Genomic DNA, 20,252 nt, shown 5'->3' on the forward strand with positions numbered 1-20,252 from the left:
TAGAGGGCAGGGCAGTTCAGAGCTCCAGGACTGGTTAACAGTCTACAAAGAGGAAACCTAACTTGGGAACAAAGCCGTATAAAGAGGAGGTCTGTTTTTGTCAATTGTGTCAATGAAATAAGGATGCAAAGCCATGTATGTTACATGCAGGGAAGTAGTGGCGACTTGAGACCCCAGAATCAATTATTAACTTACAGCTGACTCAAACTGAAAAGACTATGCTGCTGTACCTTGCCTGTAACTGGACATTGAAAATATGCCAAAATCCAATGAGGCTGTCAGCATTCTGGAGTAGCACCTACCAGCAGTATCCAGTGCTGAGAATTTTATTGCTATTGACCTTCATGACGTCCTGCATGTGCACGGTTGGAGTTTACGTTCTCAAAGATGTAGACGGCAGAAAGGAACTGGTTGGAGACTGCATCGGATATGCGCAGTATCCCTTCCTCCTGTGAACGTGATTGGGGACCAAGCAGGCTTTCGCATTAAAGGTAGGCGAATGTGGCATGTGTTGCAGAGGTCGGCTTGTTGGCAAAAGTGGGTCCCGGGAAAAAAAAGTTTGAAAAACACTGCACTGACTAAAGATCAAGGAAAAACACTGCGCAAAAATTAGTCTCATGCATTTCACAAGATCTCTAGCAGTCAGGTGAAATAAAACATGTAATCCATCATTTAGGTAGCATTCTTGCCCAAATCATAAAATTGAGTGTTCCAGCCCCATTCAAAAAGACCTTGAGCGTAAAATCTAAACAGCCCCTTCATTACAGTACTGAAGGACTGCTGCACTGTCAGATGTGCTGCTTTCCAGATGAGATGATAAACCTTCAGGTAGTTGTACATGAGTGAATCGGGCTATTTTAAAGTAAGCGAGGAGTTCTCCCCAGTGCCTTGGCCATGTTTTATTCCTCAACCAACATCATTTAAACAGATTACCTGTTCTCTCATTGGCAGCATCTTTCAATGCTCATGTACGATGGTTCATTTCCTATATTACAACAGTGAGTGCACTTCAAATTAGTTCTTAATTGCCCACACAACATTTTTGGGATGTCCTGAATTTGTGAAAAGCACGTCTTTATTTCATTAGTAGTCAAAAGGTCCAATTTAAGTACTATGATAAAAGGCATTACACATCAAGTACATGTATTCTGGTTCCCAAATAAAATAGCATATCTTTATTAGTTGAAAAGCATAATTATATTGCTGTTTCCTTCCAGCCAGTCATGTCATTCACAGGTTCAAATTAATTCACCTGCTCCCATTAGTCAAAACCACTACTCAGTGTATTCATGGCCTCTGCTTTATAAATATTTAGGCTGAATTAGGTAGATTTTTTGATTGACAGGCGAGTCATAGAGGTTGTGAATGGTCTTCAGACAGCTCCCAGGGCTAGAAAAAGTGGTCATGAAATGAAGGTAATGTCTTCCCAAAACCATATCAATTTGCCTTGACTTCAAAAGAAACCATGCCACGGTTTTGTCACTATAATTAAACTATTTATTAAGCAAAAGATGAGTTTAAAATCAACTTGTGTTTTATTTAGTCCTTTGCCATCATAACATTTCCCAAGGTATTTCAGAATTTGACATCAAGCCATAAAAACAATGTCAGGGCAAACTTGGTCAAAGAGCTAAGTTTCAATAAACAGTTAAGAGGAGGAAAGGTGTAAAGAGGCACAGAAGAGGGAATTACTGAGCTTAGGGCCAAGGTAGCTGAAGGCACAGATTGTGGACAGATTAAAATTGAGCCTGTTCAAGCGACTCAAATTACATGAGCACAGATATATCGAGGGGTGTTGGGCGAGCGGGAATTACAAAAATAGGAAGCAACCCAAAATAAGGTTGAAAATTTAAAAATGAGCGCTTGCTTGACGACTTAAAACAAAAGAAGATCGAGAATGCCAAATATTGTAATATACCTTGGTTGAAAGATCGAGAATGCCAAATATTGTAATATACCTTGGTTGATGACTGAGAAGATGGAAAATTAAGCCAAGCAGGAACAAAGTCATGTTGCGCCATTTAGGTCCAGTGTCTTCTGTCAGCGGAGTGAGGTGTCAAACCTCATGGCCAGGATCCTGCAAAAAAGAAAAAGGGGTGAAAAAATAAAATTTTTAAAAAGTGGTGAAATACCCAGATATTCTGACCTGACCTCACAAAATACACTAACACTAATAAATCTAAATGTCGCCACAGTCCCAGAGGACCATAGGCTGCTCTCCCCTTTGAGTTAACCCAAGGGTGATTTAACCTGATGGTCACCTCACCTCAGGCGAGATAACCTTCATGAATAACCTCAGCTGGTACAGGAATTAAACCCACACAGTTGGCGTCGCTCCTCAGTACAAACCAGATATCCAGCCAACTGACCCCAGTACAGAGTGGGATTATTCCTTTCTAGATCGGAATGATATTTTTCATATTAGTCACTAGTCAGTTCTCCATCTATTTTGTGTTTTTTATTCGTTCATGGGACGTGGGAATCGCAGGCTGTGCTATCATTTATTGCCCATCCCGAATTGCCCTTGAGGGAGCAACTGAGTCAACCACATTGCAGTGGGTCTGGAGTCACATGCAGGCCAGACCAGGCAAGGACAGCAGATTTCCTTCCCAAAAGGACATTAATGAACCAGATGGGTTTTTAATGACAATCAACAATGGGTTCATGGTCACTTTAATTCCAGATTTTTATGGAATTCAAATTTCACCATCTGCAGTGGTGGGATTTGAACCTGGGACCCCAGAGCATTACTCTGGGTCTCTGGTTAACTAGTCCAGTGACAGTACCACTATGCCACCCAAAATCATACAGTAAACGTGCATTATTTAGGCAAAATAAATATTGGGGCAATGAGTACTCATCCCTATAAAGTAAACACCATGATACTTTGTTAATTATTATTATTATTATTGTCACAAGTAAGCTTACATTAACACTGCAGTGAAGTTACTGTGAAAATCCCCCAGTCGCCACACTACTGCACCTGTTCAGGTACACGGAGGCAGAATTCAGAATGTCTAAATTACCTACCAGCTCATCTTTCGGGACTTATGGGAGGAAACCGGAGCAAACATGGGGAGAACGTGCAGACTTTGCAGTGACCCAAGCTGGGAATCGAACCTGGGACCCTGGCGCTGTGAAGCAACTGTGCTAACCACTATGCTACCATGACGCCCATATTTTTCCAAGTGAGTGTTGAATTTTGGAGAAAAAGAAATAAGAGCACACAATTTAGAAGCAGGGGGAGGCCTTTAGGCTCCTCGAGCCTCTTTCGCAATTCAATAAGATCAAGCCTGATCGGATTGTAACTTTTAACCCCACATTCCTGCCTACCCCTGATAATCAACAATCTATCTGGCTCGCCCTTAAAAATATTCAACGACTCGGATTTCACTGCCTTTGGAGGGGAGTGTACCAAAGACTCACAACAGAGAAAACATTTCTCCTGTTTCCAAATACATGAATAGGATGGGAATAGAGGGCTATGGACCCAGGAAGTGTAGAAGATTGTAGTTTAGTCGGGCAGCATGGTCGGCACAGGCTTGGAGGGCCGAAGGGCCTGTTCCTGTGCTGTACATTTCTTTGTTCTTTGTTCTAAACAAGCAACCGCTTATTTTTAAACAGCGACCCCTGAAGTTCTTTTGGGGAGGGTTTAAACGAACCGATGAAGGAAGTTAGAAGGTAGTAAAACAGGGACAGAAACAAAAAGGCAGCAAGGGGGAAAGTGTAAGGCAGAGAAGCCATAGTTAAAAATCAAAAAGGGCGACAGTACAAGGTACAGTGACTGAGGGGAGCTCAGTTAATAGGCCCAGTAAATATTAAAAGGAATAAAACGGGAAGTAAAAACATGAATGGTAAGCGACGCGGCAGGTTGTTCCATGAAGTTATGGGTTCAAAGACAAGGAAAATTAGGAGAAAAGTTCAGAGGAAATATTACTTAGGAGAGGTTACTGATTGAGGTGTTAAGATTCACAAACAGAGGTATAAAAGCCAGCATAAGTGTACTTTACCTGAATGCTCGTAGTATTCGGAATAAGGTAAATGAGTTGATGGCGCAAATCATCGTGAATGACTATGATTTAGTGGCCATTACTGAAACATGGTTAAAGGACGGTCACGACTGGGAGTTAAATATCCACGGGTATCAAACTATTCGGAAGGACAAAGTGGCTGGTAAGGGTGTAGCTCTGTTATTTAAGGATGACATCTGGGCAATAGCAAGGGATGACATTGGTACTATGGAGGGTAAGGTTGAATCCATTTGGGTGGAAATCAGGAATAGTAAGGCGAAAAAGTCACTGATAGGAGTAATCTATAGGCCACCAAATAGTAACATTATGGTGGGGCAGGCAACAAACAAAGAAATAACAGATGCATGTAGAAATGGTCCAGCAGTTATCATGGGGGATTTTAATCTACATGTCGATTGGTTTAACCAGGTCGGTCAAGGCAGCCTTGAGGAGGAGTTTATAGAATGTATCCGCGATAGTTTCCTAGAACAGTAAGTAATGGAACCTACGAGGGAACAAGCAGTCCTAGATCTGGTCCTGTGTAATGAGACAGGATTGATTCAGGATCTCATAGTTAGGGATCCTCTCGGAAGGAGCGATCACAATATGGTGGAATTTAAAATACAGATGGAGGGTGAGAAGGTAAAATCAAGTGTTTTGTGCTTAAACAGAGGAGATTACAATGGGCTGAGAAAAGAACTAGCTAAGGTAGACTGGGAGCAAAGACTTTATGGTGAAACAGTTGAGGAACAGTGGAGAAACTTCCAAGTGATTTTTCACAGTGCCCAGCAAAGGTTTATACCAACGAAAAGAAAGGACGGTAGAAAGAGGGAAACTCGACCGTGGATATCTAAGGAAATAAGGGAGTGTATCAAATTGAAAGAAAAAGCATACAAAGTGGCAAAGATTAGTGGGAGACTAGAGGGCTGGGAAATCTTTAGGGGGCAACAGAAAGCTACTAAAAAAGCTATAAAGAAGAGTAAGATAGATTATGAGAGTAAACTTGCTCAGAATATAAAAACAGATAGCAAAAGTTTCTACAAATATATAAAACAAAAAAGAGTGGCTAAGGTAAATATTGGTCCTTTAGAGGGTGAGAAGGGAGATTTAATAATGGGAGATGAGGAAATGGCTGAGGAACTGAACAGGTTTTTTGGGGTCGGTCTTCACAGTGGAACTCACAAATGACATGCCAGTGACTGATAGAAATGAGGCTGAGGCTATGACAGGTGAGGACCTTGAGATGACTGTTATCACTAAGGAGGTAGTGATGGACAAGCTCATGGGGCTAAAGGTAGACGAGTCTCCTGGCTCTAATGGAATGCATCCCAGAGTGCTAAAAGAGATGGCTAGGGAATTTGCAAATGGCACTAGTAATAATTTACCAAAATTCACTAGACTCTGGGGTGGTCCCGTCGGATTGGAAATTAGCAAACGTGACACCACTGTTTAAAAAAAGGAGGTAGGCAGAAAGCGGGTAATTATAGGCCAGTGAGCTTAACTTCGGTAGTAGGGAAGATGCTGGAATCTATCATCAAGGAAGAAATAGCGAGGCTTCTGGATGGAAATTGTCCCATTGGGCAGGCGCAGCATGGGTTCATAAAGGGCAGGTCGTGCCGAACTAATTTAGTGGAATTTTTTCAGGACGTTACCAGTGCGGTAGATAACAGGGAGCCAATGGATGTGGTATATCTGGATTTCCAGAAAGTCTTTGACAAGGTGCCACACAAAAGGTTGCTGCATAAGATAAAGATGCATGGCGTTGAGAGTAAAATAGTAGCATGGATAGAGGATTGGTTAATTAATAGAAAGCAAAGAGTGGGGATTAATGGGTGTTTCTCTGGTTGGCAATCAGTAGCTAGTGGTGTCCCTCAGGGATCAGTGTTGGGATCACAATTGTTCACAATTTACATAGATGATTTAGAGTTGGGGACCAAGGGCAACGTGTCCAAGTTTGCAGACGACACGAAAATGAATGGTAAAACAAAAAGTGCAGGATACTGGAAGTCTGCAGAGGGATTTGGATAGGTTAAGTGAATGGGCTAGGGGCTGGCAGATGGAATACAATGTTGACAAATGTGAGGTTATCCATTTTGGTAGGAATAACAGCAAAAGGGATTATGTAAATGATAAAATATTAAAACATGAGGAGCGATTGAATAAACTCGGTTTGTTCTCACTGGAACGAAGGAGGTTGAGGGGCGACCTGATAGAGGTATACAAAATTATGAGGGGCATAGACAGAGTGGATAGTCAGAGGCTTTTCCCCAGGGTAGAGGGGTCAATTACTAGGGGGCATAGGTTTAAGGTGAGAGGGGCAAAGTTTAGAGTAGATGTACGAGGCAAGTTTTTTACGCAGAGGGTAGTGGGTGCCTGGAACTCACTACCGGAGGAGGTAGTGGAGGCAGGGACGATAGGGACATTTAAGGGGCATCTTGACAAATATATGAATAGGATGGGAATAGAAGGATACGGACCCAGGAAGTGTAGAAGATTGTAGTTTAGTCGGGCAGTATGGTCGGCACGGGCTTGGAGGGCCAAAGGGCCTGTTCCTGTGCTGTACATTTCTTTGTTCTTTGTTCTTGTTCATGCTGCTGTGCAGAGAGACCTGGGTGTGCTAGTGCATGAGTCACAAAAAGTGGTTTTACAGGTGCAACAGGTGATTAAGAAGGCAAATGGAATTTTGTCCTTCATTGCTAGAGGGATGGAGATTAAGACTAGGGAGGTTCTGCTGCAATTGTATAAGGTGTTAGTGAGGCCACACCTGGAGTATTGTGTTCAGTTTTGGTCTCCTTACCTGGGAAAGGACGTACCGGCACTGGAGGGTGTGCAGAGGAGATTCACTCGGTTAATCCCAGAGCTGAAGGGGGTGGATTACGAGGAGAGGTTGAGTAGACTGGGACTGTATTGGTTGGAATTCAGAAGGATGAGGGGGGGGGGATCTTATAGAAACATATAAAATTATGAAGGGAATAGATAGGATAGATGCAGGTAGGTTGCTTCCACTGGCGGGTGAAAGCAGAACTAGGGGGCAGAGCCTCAAAATAAGGGGAAGTAGATTTAGGACTGAGTTTAGGAAGAACTTCATCCAAAGGGTTGTGAATCTATGGAATTCCTTGCCCAGTGAAGCAGTTGAGGCTCCATTAAATGTTTTTAAGATAAAGATAGATAGTGTTTTGAAGAATAAAGGGATTAAGGGTTATGGTGTTCGGGCCGGAAAGTGGAGCTGAGTCCACAAAAGATCAGCCATGATCTCATTGAATGGCGGAGCAGACTTGAGGGGCCAGATGGCCTACTCCTGCCCCTAGTTCTTATGTTCTAGATTTTCTGAGGAGAATAAACATCCTCTTCACATCCACTGTGTCGAATACCCCAATCTTCATAGGACTCCCTTTATGCAACAATCAAGAGACTAATTCAGGAACAAACTGCCTCTTCATTTATTATAATAATCTTTAGAATAATCTTTGTCACAAGTAGGCTTACATTAACACTGTAATGAAGTTACTGTGAAAAGCCGCGAGTCGCCACATTCCGCCGCCTGTTGGGGTACACAGAGGGAGAATTCAGAATGTCCAAATTACCCAACAGCACGCCTTTCAGGACTTGTGGAAGGAAACTGAAGCACCCGGGAGGAAGCCGACGGAGACACAGGGAGAACGTGCAGACTCCACAGTGACCCAAGCTGGGCATCAATGCAATATCGAACTTATTTATTCATGTGCTAAACTTGATGATTGGTTCGTTTTCTTTGAGCAAGAATAAAGTTTTTTTTTCAGCTTAAAAATCTGATGGGTTTTACTTAGCTCCAACAATTGCAATACAAACAACTTCCCCTGTATGGTATCGGAAGGCTGTTATGAAAAGAATATTCAGGTAATTGTAGTAATTTCTGAAAGCAATAAAGGGGTCAATTAACTGATCTCAGTGAACTGATCTAATCTCAAGTCAGCCCCACAACAGTCCCAAGATAGCAGTTTCTCTAATATGGCCTCTTAATCCTACTGCTGCCAAATGTGGTTAATGTACAAAAAGAGGGTCCTCAATTTTAACTGTTCAACATTAATGGCTGTGCCATCAGTTATCAAAGCTCTGAACTTGGTCATTCTATCCTTTTTAAGATGCACGTTAAAAAATACACCTCCTTTAGGTCTTCAAGCTTCTGGTCATCTGCTGTAATATCTTCTTAAGTGGCTTGGTGCCAAATTTTGCCTTACCATCCTGTGATTCACTTTGGGATTGTTTTATTGCATTAAAGGAGCATTATTGTTGTTGATAAACACAGGTTTTCATGCAAAGGCAAATTACCACTGGTGCTCTTCATCCTGTTAAACATTTTGTGCTTTACAATAACTGATCACACCAATAAGCAGCATTTTACAACCAAACTCTCATATTTAGTTATTTGAATTTACAATCCAAGAACAAATAAAAATCAAATTTGGTACAGGACTCAGCAACTTGCCTTTTCAAAATGTGTAATCATTAGAGCAGAGGAACAGATAAATTCTTATGATGCAAGGATTTTACTATTTCTGCGATATGCTATTATGGATTCGAGATTTACAGCCAATTATGTAATAAAAAACAAATGCACCATTTGAAAATGGCGAAGTAAATTCAATTTTCAGAAGTTCAAACCTCTAAAGTACTTCACAGTCACAAAAACACCCAACTTACCTTCAAGCAGAGCTCTGTGGGCCCTCAGCTTTGATGTTCCCAGCACTGAAGCTTCTTATTCTTCCCAAGGCAGGTTTGCGAACTGTAGGAAGAGCTTGCAGGGCAATCTGGCTGCTAAAGCACCAGAAGCAGCACCCCTGTGCCCACCTACACCTCAATTTCCCTCAGCTGCTCATTTTATTATCACCCTTTCCCAAGTGTACAAAACAGTCATAAAGCTTACTGCAGCTAATTTTTTTAACTGAGCAAAGGAAGAACTACGCTCATCTCATTAATATTCTCAGTGAAATACCCAGGATGGAAAAAAAGATTCCACAAAATAACAAATTAGCTACTCTTTTGTCAACAATGATTTGAGTACAACATTTCCAAAAATAGAGGTGTACTCAGATTTAATGAATTGACTAAATTCTCACATCTACAAATTTAGCTGCTTCATTCTTCCGTTTCTCCCCATATCCATCATTTTTACAGCTGTCTCTAGGATACACGGTGAACTTTTGAGAGTCCTTACAGTGATTTTAAACCCATCAGAGTAGTTGTCGAGCATAAGTGTATCTAACATTTACTTTAGCATCTCCAAATATTCTGTCAACCAAAACAATTTAAAAAATTAAAATGCTTCTCTGCCTTCTTGCAAGAAATTTTTAAAATGTCAATTTGTCCCCACTTTTTCATTAACTTTAGCTTTTATATTTCAGAGCCGACCATACTAAAATTGACAAGCTAAGTAAATAGTCCTATTTCTTTTCATCTTCGGCAGCACAACAAGAATGCTTTTTTCTGGTATGTTCAGTGTAACCACCCTCTCGTTTCCAGTAATACCTGCAATAAAGCAAAACAATGAAATAATTCAGGTGGAGAATTCTCCTGAAACTGCAGTATTAATCAAACATATTTCTGTCAACACTGTACCTGAAAAGCACACCTGAAAAAACAACTAATTTGGAAGATCCAAGTCAACTCATAGCAAAGATGCATGTAGATTTTCCTGCCCAAAATTAATTTCACTTATACTTAAATAAACAGGCGCATTCTGCAACTGAGAATTATTGCTGAAAGCAGCAGCTTGCACCCCACAACACTGCAAAACAGATCACCATTGCTGTCGGTTACTTCTTGTAAAGATAATTTGCAAATTTCACTTGCATTTAAGCCCTTTTATTCTTTCATGAATTGTGGGGGTCGCTGGACAGAGTTAACTTTCATCAGAACTGACAAAAACTCTTGTTTCTCTTCACAGGTGCTTCCTGAACTTTTGCGTATCTCCAGCATTTTTGGTTCTTATTTCAGATTCCCAACACCTGTGGTATGTGGCTTTTAATAAAAATCTGTAGTGGTCTTTCAATACAAAGAAACATGGATGAATTTGTTTTTAGAAATCAGTCATTATTCTGAAAAAGTTGTTTAATCTATCAGTTATCATAGAATCCCTACAGTGCAGAAAGAGGCCACTTGGCCCATCGAGTCTTCACCAACTGTGCGAAGAAGCACCCTAACCGGCCCCACTCTCCCACCCACTATCCCGGTAACCCCACCTAATCTTTGGATACCGGGGGCAATTTAGACTGGCCAATCCACTTGTGTCACCTTGGTATTAATTTATGCAAGTCATTTCAAGCTCACTTATTTCACTTTGTACCCTTACTTCTCACAAGATGATTTGTCTGCCACATTTGCGGCAGAGGAAGATGGTGGGTCAAGATGCACTTTTCCCGAGTGTCAACTTTCACTGGTCCCTTTTCTCGGCCAGCTGAGCTTTGTTTTTGCTCGCTACTTCCTTGACCTTCCAAACAGTCAACTTCTAGAAATTCAGAGCCTTCAGCAATGGCCTCCTATTTTCCAGTGTCAATATCCTTCATATCAAACTTGCAAGTATCCTTGCAATAGAGGTATCGATGTCCAAGAGTGTGACACAGTGGCTAGATCACAAAACAAAAGATCTGAGTGTATGGCTCGCATCCATCTGATGAACGTGACCAAATCAGCACAGACATCCTTTTAAAAAAATAAATTTAAGAGACCCCAATAAATTTTTTCCAATTAAGGGGGAATTTAGCGTGGCCAATCCACTTACCCTGCGCATCTTTGGGTTGTGGGGGTGAAACCCACGCAAACACAGGAAGAATGTGCAAACTCCACACAGACAGTGACCCAGAGCCAGGATCGAACCTGGGACTTCGGCGCCATGAGGCAGCAATGCAAACTACTGCGCCACCGTGCTGCCCAGCGCAGGCAGCCTTGGGCTTAGCAATGGGTGCATGTTGATGGAATTAGACCGTTCCAGGGCCTTGGGAGTTGGTGACCTTGTTCTGCTAAGAGATGCTGAGGATATGTTTGAGACAGTGAGGGTGGAAATTGTTCAACTTTTGCTTACCACTGTAAAATTGTACACAGAAGGCACAAGCTTGGTAGACTAACAATTTGGCGTTCTCAATCGGACTAGTTATTTCACACTAACTTGCTCAGTTTGGACATAGTAGCTGCAGCTTTTGCGACGTGCGCGTTGATTTCAGCACCAAGTGACAGATTCTTGGCGGCAAGGTGCACAGTGGTTAGCACTGCTGCCTTACAGCAGAGGACCTGGGTTCGATCCCGGCCCATTGTCCATGTGGAAATTGCACATTCGCTCCGTGTGGGTATCACTCCACAACCCAAACATATGTAGGGTAGGTGGACAGGCAATGCTAAAATTGCCCCTTAATTGGAAACATTTAAGAAAAAAGTGACAGATTGTGGATTGTAAATTCTATGACACTAAGGGGCAATTGAGCATGGACAACCCACCCAACCTGCACATCGTGGTACTGTGGGAGAAAAGTGGAGCACCTGGAGGAAACCCACACAGACACGGGGAGAAAGTGCAAACCCCACACAGTCACCAAAGGCTGGAGCTGAACCTGGTTCCCTGGAGCTGTGAGGCAGCAGTGCTAACCACTGTACCATAGTGCTGCCCCATAAATAGACCACCTTTGTTCCCATGGTTGAATGCCTTGGTGAGATTGATGAAGGCAATATCCTTTGTTTGGGCTTTTATCCTGCAGCTGCCGGATTGAGTCGATCATGTCAATTGTATTCCTTCCAATTCAGAAACTGGGACTTGGGGTAGATGCGTTCATCTGCAGTCTGACAAGGACACCACAGAAAAATACTTTTCCCAAAATGCTCATCAGGGAGAAGGTGCCTCCACAGTTGTTGCATCACTGCAGTCACCTTTGTGGTAGAGGGCCACAATCTTTTTTTAAAAATAAATTTAGAGTAACCAATTAATTTTTTTCCCCCCCCCCCCCCAATTAAAGGGTCAATTTAGCGTGGCCAATCCATTGGGTTGTGGGGTTGAAACCCATGCAGACACGGGGAGAATGTGCAAACTCCACACGGACAGTGACCCAGGGCCGGGATTCGAACCCGGGTCCTCAGCGCCGTAGTCACAGTGCTAACCACTGCGCCATGTGCCGCCCCGGAGGGCCACAATCTTTTTTTTTTTTTATAAACGTTTTTATTCTTCATTTTCACATTTTCCTTCAAAATTTATACCCCACCCACAGACAGTAAACGGTAACAAATACAAAATCAATCCCCTTAACAATAACAATGATCCCATCCTCCCACCACCCCAAACAACGGACCACCTGTCAATATATGCATCCAATAAAACAAACCCTCCCACGGTGGAAACATAAAACAAAGGAGAAAAAGGAGTCCGGGACCGCACATGGTCACCATTAACCTATAGAGTCCACTCTTTCTCTCTCCCCCCCCCCCCCCCACTCACTGCCATCCAACCTATGAAAGAGTACCATACATGATACCCAAATGTTGTAAACCCCCCCCCCCCCAACTCCTCCCGTCCACTGCCTCTTGTAAAACTCCTCCCCCCAACCTCTGTTCCTTCTCCCCCAACTTTCCACCCTGTCTAGACCACTCGGGCCATGTTCTGCCAGGCTCCGATGGCCGCAGCCCCTCCCCCCACCTCACTCCCATTCACTGGCCGGCTTAAACTGGCCAGCGTGGAGGCCCCCCGCCTGGGTCTCTTTCCCCCTTGCCCGGTCCTAGGAAAGCCCAGAAATCCCCTTTTAGCACACAAACCCCGCATATCCACCTACACCCCAAAGAGCCCTCATTTCAAGTGAAAGTCCCATCACTTCGCTTGTCCAAATATATACAACACTGGCTCTTTTAGCCCATACACTCGCACGCAGTGAAACAAAAAAAAGAAAATACAGTCATGAGGTTCCATCGGCACATGGCCATTTCTCAATTTCTCAGTTCTGCCACAGTCCTTCTGCCTTCGCAAACTCGTCCGCTGCTCCAAAATAAAAGTCCTTGAGCTTGTAAGTCACCCTCAGCTTCGCTGGCTACACAATGCCACACTGCACCTTGCTAATGAATAGTGCCCTCTTCACCCGGTTGAAGGCAGCCCACCTTGTCGCCAGCTCCACTGTAAAGTCCTGGTATACACGTATGCCAGCTCCAGCCCACTGCACCACCCGCTTCTGCTTGGCCCAGCTCAGGACCTTCTCCTTCACCCTGTACCTACGGAAGCACAGAGTCACTGCCCTTGGCGGCTCACTCACCTTTGGTACAGGCCTCCACGACCGATGAGCCCGATCCAGTTCATATCGGGAGGGATCCTCCCCCTCCCCCAATAGTTTTGCCAGCATCGCGGCAAAATACTCAGTCGGCTTCGGTCCTTCAACTCCTTCGGGCAGCCCCACAATCCTCAAATTCTGTCGCCTGGATCAGTTTTCCAGATCTTCTATTTTTCCTCGCAGTTCCTAGTTAATCTCCATCACCTTCCGCATCTCTTTCCCCATTGAGGCAAGTTGATCACCGTGCTGCAATAATGTCTCCTCCACTTCCTTCAGCACCTCCCCTTGCTCCCGCACCTCCACCACTGCGCTCACCACCGCCATAGTCACCGGGGAAATCGCCTCCTCCACCAACACACTCAAAACCTCCCTCATCTCCCTTCCTCATTGTCTCCATGTATTTTGTAAACTGCCTTTCGAATTCCGCAGCCATCACCTTAGTTATTTCTTCAGCTGTAAGCAATGCGGCCTCCCCTCGTGCTCCAGCCTCCATTTTCCTTGGTGACCCCGCGGTGACCTTCCACTCCCCAACGGACCTGCAGCTGTTTTTTTTTTATATAAACGGCCGTTGTTTTGCTCACCCTCGACATTTTCCTTTACTGTGCCTCCTACCTGGACCCTGGGACCGGGCTTAAAGCCCCGGAAATGCCATTCCCGAACGGGAGCCCTCCATTGTGCAGCTGCCTACCCCCCCCCGCCGTCACCAGAAGTGCCGAGTGCCATAATCTTTACATCACTCATATCCTGAGACACTGTCCAGCATAGACAGTGAAGTTTGTGCAGATGCTACAGGAGCTTTGGATTCCAGTGCTTCATGAGTCCAGGTGATGTAGCACCAGCATATGGAGCTCTGTCCATGGCAAGTAGTGTTCCAGACAAGTCCCCAACAGTTTAATGTAGTTGATGACGACCTCCACAGTCTTTATTTCCAATGAAGCGGTTTTCTTTGCTGATGGATCCGTTGCCTTCTTGGATTCCTTCTCACATATCCCTAGCATTCCATGTTAAAGGATATCTGGATGAAGAATAAAGGGATTAAGGGTTATGGTGTTCGGGCCGGAAAGTGGAGCTGAGTCCACAAAAGATCAGCCATGATCTCATTGAATGGTGGAGCAGGCTCGAGGGGCCAGATGGCTTACACCTGCTCCTAGTTCTTATGTTCTTATGTTCTGGCAAAGCTGGAACCAGTAATCACTGCCACGCCACCGAGCAGTCTGTTGGACTTTACTTCAAACTGTTCTTAGTACATTCAGAATGTTCGTGCTCAGACCTCTCGTACTTGAAACCAAGAAGTCTGGTCTCACTGAAGACCGGTTCCATCATAGTGCCGTCAATCAGCATTTTTCACTCTTGCTTCTCATATGTTGAGGATTCAGTACTGCATAAGGTGTCTCAAAGTCTGTTGTGGGAATTCCAGAGAGAATCTGTTCAGTCAAGTCGTGGAACTGTTGGTATAGCTGCCTACTGGCTGACATTGTTAAGACAGCATTTCTGCTTTGATTGGATTTGTTTATTGTCACGTGTACTGAGGTACAGTGGAAAGTATTTTTCTGCGAGCAGCTCAACAGATCATTAAGTACATGAGAAGAAAAGGGAATAAAAGAAAATACATAATAGGGCAACACAACATATACAATGTAACTACATAAGCACTGGCATCGGATGAAGCATACAGGGTGTAGTGTTAATGAAGTCAGTCCATAAGAGGGTCATTTAGGAGTCTGGTGACAGTGGGGAAGAAGCTGTTTTTGAGTCTGTTTGTGCCTGTTCTCAGACTTCTGTATCTCCTGCCCGATGGAAAACTTAAGATGGTTGCATCCTAACCCTGGTGCACACCAGGCAGTGATTAGTTACACACTCAATCATTTTTTCCAATTAAGGGGCGGTGAGGGGGCAGCCGCGTGGCCAGAAGGCTGAGGGGAAGATCAACAGGACGATTCGCCAGCGGTCAGGTTTGGATCCTTCTGACCCGGACAGACCCAGTGCCCCTGGCAACAGACTCGGGTGCAGCAGTTACGCCTCACCCCACAATCACCCAACAACTCCCTCAGCCCGGTGACATTTCGCCATCAGATGCCGGGCCCAGCGATACTTCTGCGTGGGACCCTCTGGGTGGCGGTAGTGAGGTGTGTGACCTCAAACCAGAGGGTGCTCTGTCCCAGCCAGAAATTCTGGAGAGAAGCACGGAGTGACAAGGAGTCAGCCTGGAAGGGCCTCCAGAGATAGAAGTCTCCCCGGTGTGTGACCCTCTCCCCCGCAAACGGCGTCAATCCAGGTTCTTATCCATAGATGTCATGCCCAGTCCCCAAAAGAAAAGACAGGAGGATAGTGAGGAAATCTCAGCAGCTGCCGCTGTCCCCCGACCAGGGTGCTTTGGGGTTGGACAGGACCAGTTCCACCCAGCACAATTTAGCATCCTGGACTTGTTCAATTTCGTAGGGGAGGGGGGTCAGCGATAACCCCCTGCTTCTCAGCGGGTTAGTTTGGAAGACCCTCTGTCCCAACCGCTTCCTTCGGACACCTCTGCCACCATCCCGGACCCGTTTCCGGAGTTATTTTCGGGGCCTTCCAGTGACCAGGCGACGGGGGCGGAGCAGGCATCTGCACCACCACCTCCCGCTGGCACGGGGCCTTGGGAGGAGCCGGAGGAGATCCCATCTGTCGATGATTCCCGTGGCGGGATCAAGGCAGCCCCTGGGTTGGATGGTGGGCCCCCGTGTCGCCCGCCGCACCTCAGTATGATGGTGGATTCGAGCCCGGAGGGCGACTATCCGAAGTCCGTCAGCCGCCTAGGTGACGAGAGCGCAGGGTGCACGAGACACTCTGTAGTGGGGTGCGGGGCTCACTCGTGCCTGACACGGTGTTGCCCCTCACCCCCGTGGGGGACTCCCGGAACCTGGCACATCATAATTGAAAGTTATTTTATTTTTCTGCCTCCGTAGATAGTTCAGGCATTGCCCTATTGGCCCACCCCCCTCCATCAACACCCCAACTCCCTCCCTCCCCAGCACCCTCCTTTCCCCTCTCGCCCCACCATCCTCCTTTCCCCTCTCGCCCCACCATCCTCCTTTCCCCTCTCGCCCCACCACCCTCCTTTCTTTCCCTTCTGTCGGTACAGAGGAGAGGGTATCTGGTCTCTCCAGCGCAAAGTTTAATGCTTGTACCATTTGTTTTTTATAGAAACGTGTTGTGAACTGTTACCGTTTCAATAATCAGAGTATCCACCACCCCCTCCCTGTACATTGGTACAGAGGGGAGGGAAGCCGGTTTCTCCAACACAAAATTAGTGTTTGTACCGTTTGGCCTTGTATATAACTTTTTACTGTTTTAATTAAAAGATATGGACAATCCACCTACCCTGCACATCTTTAGGTTGTGGGGGCGAAACCTACACACACAGGGAGAGAATGTGCAAACTCCACATGGACAGTGACCTGGGGCCGGGATCAAACCCAGGTCCTCGGTGTCGTGAGGCAGCAGTGCTAACCACTGCACCATTGTGCTGCCAGGTCAGCACTTTACTTGTCAGGGGCTGCCTGACTTGTAGTGGGCAGTGGCTGATTGGTGGGACATGACAGTCCCTCCTACTACCGGAGACAGCCCATTGTACCCATTCTCTACTCAAGGCAAGTTGATCTCATCCCTGGTAACTGCTGTCTCCCATGTTGTGTTAATGCCTGACAGTGAAACTGCAATGTCCTCTCTAAGGCACTAGCCTGGGCAATTAATTTATAGAGATCCTGGCCTGCCAAAAGTCAGAGTCCATCTTGCGACCTCCCTGGCTTAATCCAAAGGAATGCAGAATACTAGAGTTGACACTGGTTTAGTTGCAGGAGTTGCTGGGAAATTAGTCCATCTTTGGGCTGCACGCCAGAACTTGTCAGGTTAGATTATACTCCCTGGGTATCCAAAAGGCTGTGGAGCTACTTGCCAAAATTGGGAGTTTGGTTCATGAGTGCCACGATGTGTCTACACCCCAATGGGCCAGCACACTGCATTTCTGGTTGCCAACTCGCCTCAATGTTCCTTTGAAGGTTTCAACCTGGGGCCATGAGCGCATCATCCACCCCTTATTTCAGTGTACTACCACAAGGAGGCACAGTCAGTGGCTTGCAAATGGAGAAGCTGTGAAAGGGTTACACATGACTCTTCTTTTCAATTTACTGAAAGCCAGTGGTCTAGCCTGATAGAAAATAGAAGAAAACTAATACACAAAAGTGGGAAGCATGCTAACTCTCTTCAATCACACTACATGCATTACATCAATCTGTTGGACATCATTTCAACCTAACTCCATGTACAAAGTAGACAACGTCTATTAATATTGTAAAAAGAGTACATATATCAACTGTGCCCAGATATCAGACTTGGTTTACTATTTGGAACAAGCAAAAATATTGAAGTAGTACCCCAAAGTTATCCAGTATATTCCAAATCTCAAATTGCCATACGCAATAAAATGAAACTCACCTGCCCTTGCAACCTTAAATTGTACAAACTGACTTACATGTGTAATGTACACAGATTATATACTGCACAATTCATCCACAGTGTATTACTCTGATCCTCAAAACACTATGGGTCTAACCTACTGCAAACAATGAGCCAACTGTTATCTATAAATTCAGTGAGACTTGCAGTGGCGGCTACGGGGTAAGCAGTCACACATGAAGTGGCTGCAGCCAGGGTGCTTTGTTTTTGGCCCAGTTTATGGGTGACGTTTGGAGAGGGTGGAATTTGAGTAGTTCGATGGGATAAGGTCCCCACACAGCAGTAATCCCCAACAAGTATAATACAAGGCAACAGACAGGACAAGAATCGTCAGATTCAGAAGACCTCGAGCCTCATTGGTGGAGGAGACGGCAGAGGCGCCTGCTGCGACTTTGACCTCTCTGTGGACAGCCGAGATGCTGGCACGTTTCTTGGCGGATGAGTTCATAAAGGAGTGGCAGGCAGTCTCAGAGTACCTTGATAAGGCAATGGAAGGGGCTCCAGCCCCCATCCGTGTGGCCTTGGAGAAGACAGATCGGAAGGGGAAGGAGCAAGGCGAGGTGAGACAAAGGGTAGAGGTTGCACTCTCGGAACGGAGTGGCTGGATTTTTCCCTGGAGGCGGAAATGGCATTGCTGGCTGAAGTGCATAAAGCTTTGAAGGCCAAGGTGGAAAATCTAGAAAACTGCTCCAGGTGGCAAAAAATAAGAATTGTTGGGCTGATGGAGGATCTGGAGGGCCCAAATTCTAAGATGGGGGGGGGGGGGGGGGGGGATTGCGATCCCCTCAAAAATTGGATCGGGCCCATTAGTCGCTAAGACAGAAGCCACAGGCACCAAGACAAGGAAAGGGTCCCGAGGTGGGTGAAAGACGATCAAGAATATAGATGGGAGGGCCACGCCTTCAGGATATAACAAGACGTGGGAGCAGAACTGGCTGGAAGATGTCCGATGTTCAACAAGGCCAAATTACACAAAAGTAACGTGCGATTTGGTGTCGTAGACCCAGCCTCTCGAGTAACTTTTAAAAAGAGAAAGACTATTACTTTGATGCGCCGAAGGATGCGTACAAGTTTGTAAAGCAGCATGGACTGGGGGAAAAATAATTGATAATTGTTAGGTGCATTTGTAGCTGTATTTATTGTGGGATCTTTTGGGAGAGGACATGTGATTATGGGGGATTTGCTGGGGGGGGGGGGGGGTTTCTGGGCAAGTTTGGAGTTCGTATTTTTGGGATTGTTGGTGTTATCTTTTTGCATTAAAATTGGATGTGGGTGGGGGGCTGGTTGTTGGTATGATTATTTTTCTGGTTTTACTGTGTGCAGGGTTACCTTCTTAGCTGTCGTTAGTTAACGGGAGCAGAGGAGTTGGGGTTATCGGCAGCTCATTACTTTAGGATTTTCCTTTTAAGTAATCATAGAATCTATAGTGCAGGAGGCCATTCAGCCCATCAAGTCTGCACTGACCCTTGGAAAGAGCACACTACATAAACCCATGCCTCCACCCTATCCCCATAACCCCACCAAACCTTTTGGACACTCGGGGACAATTTAGCATGGCCAATCCACCTAACCTGCACATTCCTGGACCGTGGGAAGAAACCGGAGCACCCGAAGGAAACTCACGCAGACATGGGGAGAAAGCCCAAACTCCACATGTTGCCTCCTGAGAACCAAAGTGCTTTTCACAAATTTAAGCTATGAGGAGCGATTGAATAAACTCGGTTTGTTCTCACTGGAACGAAGGAGGTTGAGGGGCGACCTGATAGAGGTATACAAAATTATGAGGGGCATAGACAGAGTGGATAGTCAGAGGCTTTTCCCCAGGGTAGAGGGGTCAATTACTAGGGGGCATAGGTTTAAGGTGAGAGGGGCAAAGTTTAGAGTAGATGTACGAGGCAAGTTTTTTACGCAGAGGGTAGTGGGTGCCTGGAACTCACTACCGGAGGAGGTAGTGGAGGCAGGGACGATAGGGACATTTAAGGGGCATCTTGACAAATATATGAATAGGATGGGAATAGAAGGATACGGACCCAGGAAGTGTAGAAGATTGTAGTTTAGTCGGGCAGTATGGTCGGCACGGGCTTGGAGGGCCGAAGGGCCTGTTCCTGTGCTGTACATTTCTTTGTTCTTTGTTCTTTGTTGAAAGCCAAAGAGAACATTGCTGAAACCAAGTGAGAGACAGGGGAAATAAGAGAACTCTCTGTATTTCAGCAAGTCACAGATCAACGTTGCAACCCATTTAGTGTTACATACAGAGGTAGAAGGCCCCCTGTCCGGTTCAGAACTTAGAATGTCAGGGGGTTAAAGGACCAGTAAAATAGTCTTAAAAGCAAATTACTGCAGAAACTGGAATCTGAAATGAAAGAGAAAATGCTGGAAAATCTCAGCAGGTCTGGCAGCATCTGCAGGGAGAGAAAAGAGCTAACGTTGCGAGTCCGATGACTTTGACAAAGAGTCATCGGACTCTAAACGTTAGCTC

General features: G+C 45.3%; 1 protein-coding gene across 5 annotated transcripts in view; it reads right to left on the reverse strand.

Annotated features, from left to right (window-relative positions):
• The window catches only part of gpbp1l1 (GC-rich promoter binding protein 1-like 1), a 130,728-nt gene that overhangs the window by 88,745 nt on the left and 21,731 nt on the right, over nucleotides 1-20,252 (reverse strand). For all 5 annotated transcript variants that reach the window (XM_072510818.1, XM_072510819.1, XM_072510822.1 and 2 more), the window contains 2 exons: nucleotides 8,691-9,515; nucleotides 1,959-2,077 (listed from right to left, as the gene is read on the reverse strand). In XM_072510818.1, the coding sequence (XP_072366919.1) occupies nucleotides 1,959-2,021 (63 nt within the window). In that variant the 5' untranslated portion in view covers nucleotides 2,022-2,077; nucleotides 8,691-9,515. The remainder of the gene's footprint in view (nucleotides 1-1,958; nucleotides 2,078-8,690; nucleotides 9,516-20,252) is intronic.

This window comes from Scyliorhinus torazame, chromosome 7, assembly GCF_047496885.1.
Source record: "Scyliorhinus torazame isolate Kashiwa2021f chromosome 7, sScyTor2.1, whole genome shotgun sequence".
In the NCBI taxonomy this organism is placed as follows: domain Eukaryota; kingdom Metazoa; phylum Chordata; class Chondrichthyes; order Carcharhiniformes; family Scyliorhinidae; genus Scyliorhinus; species Scyliorhinus torazame.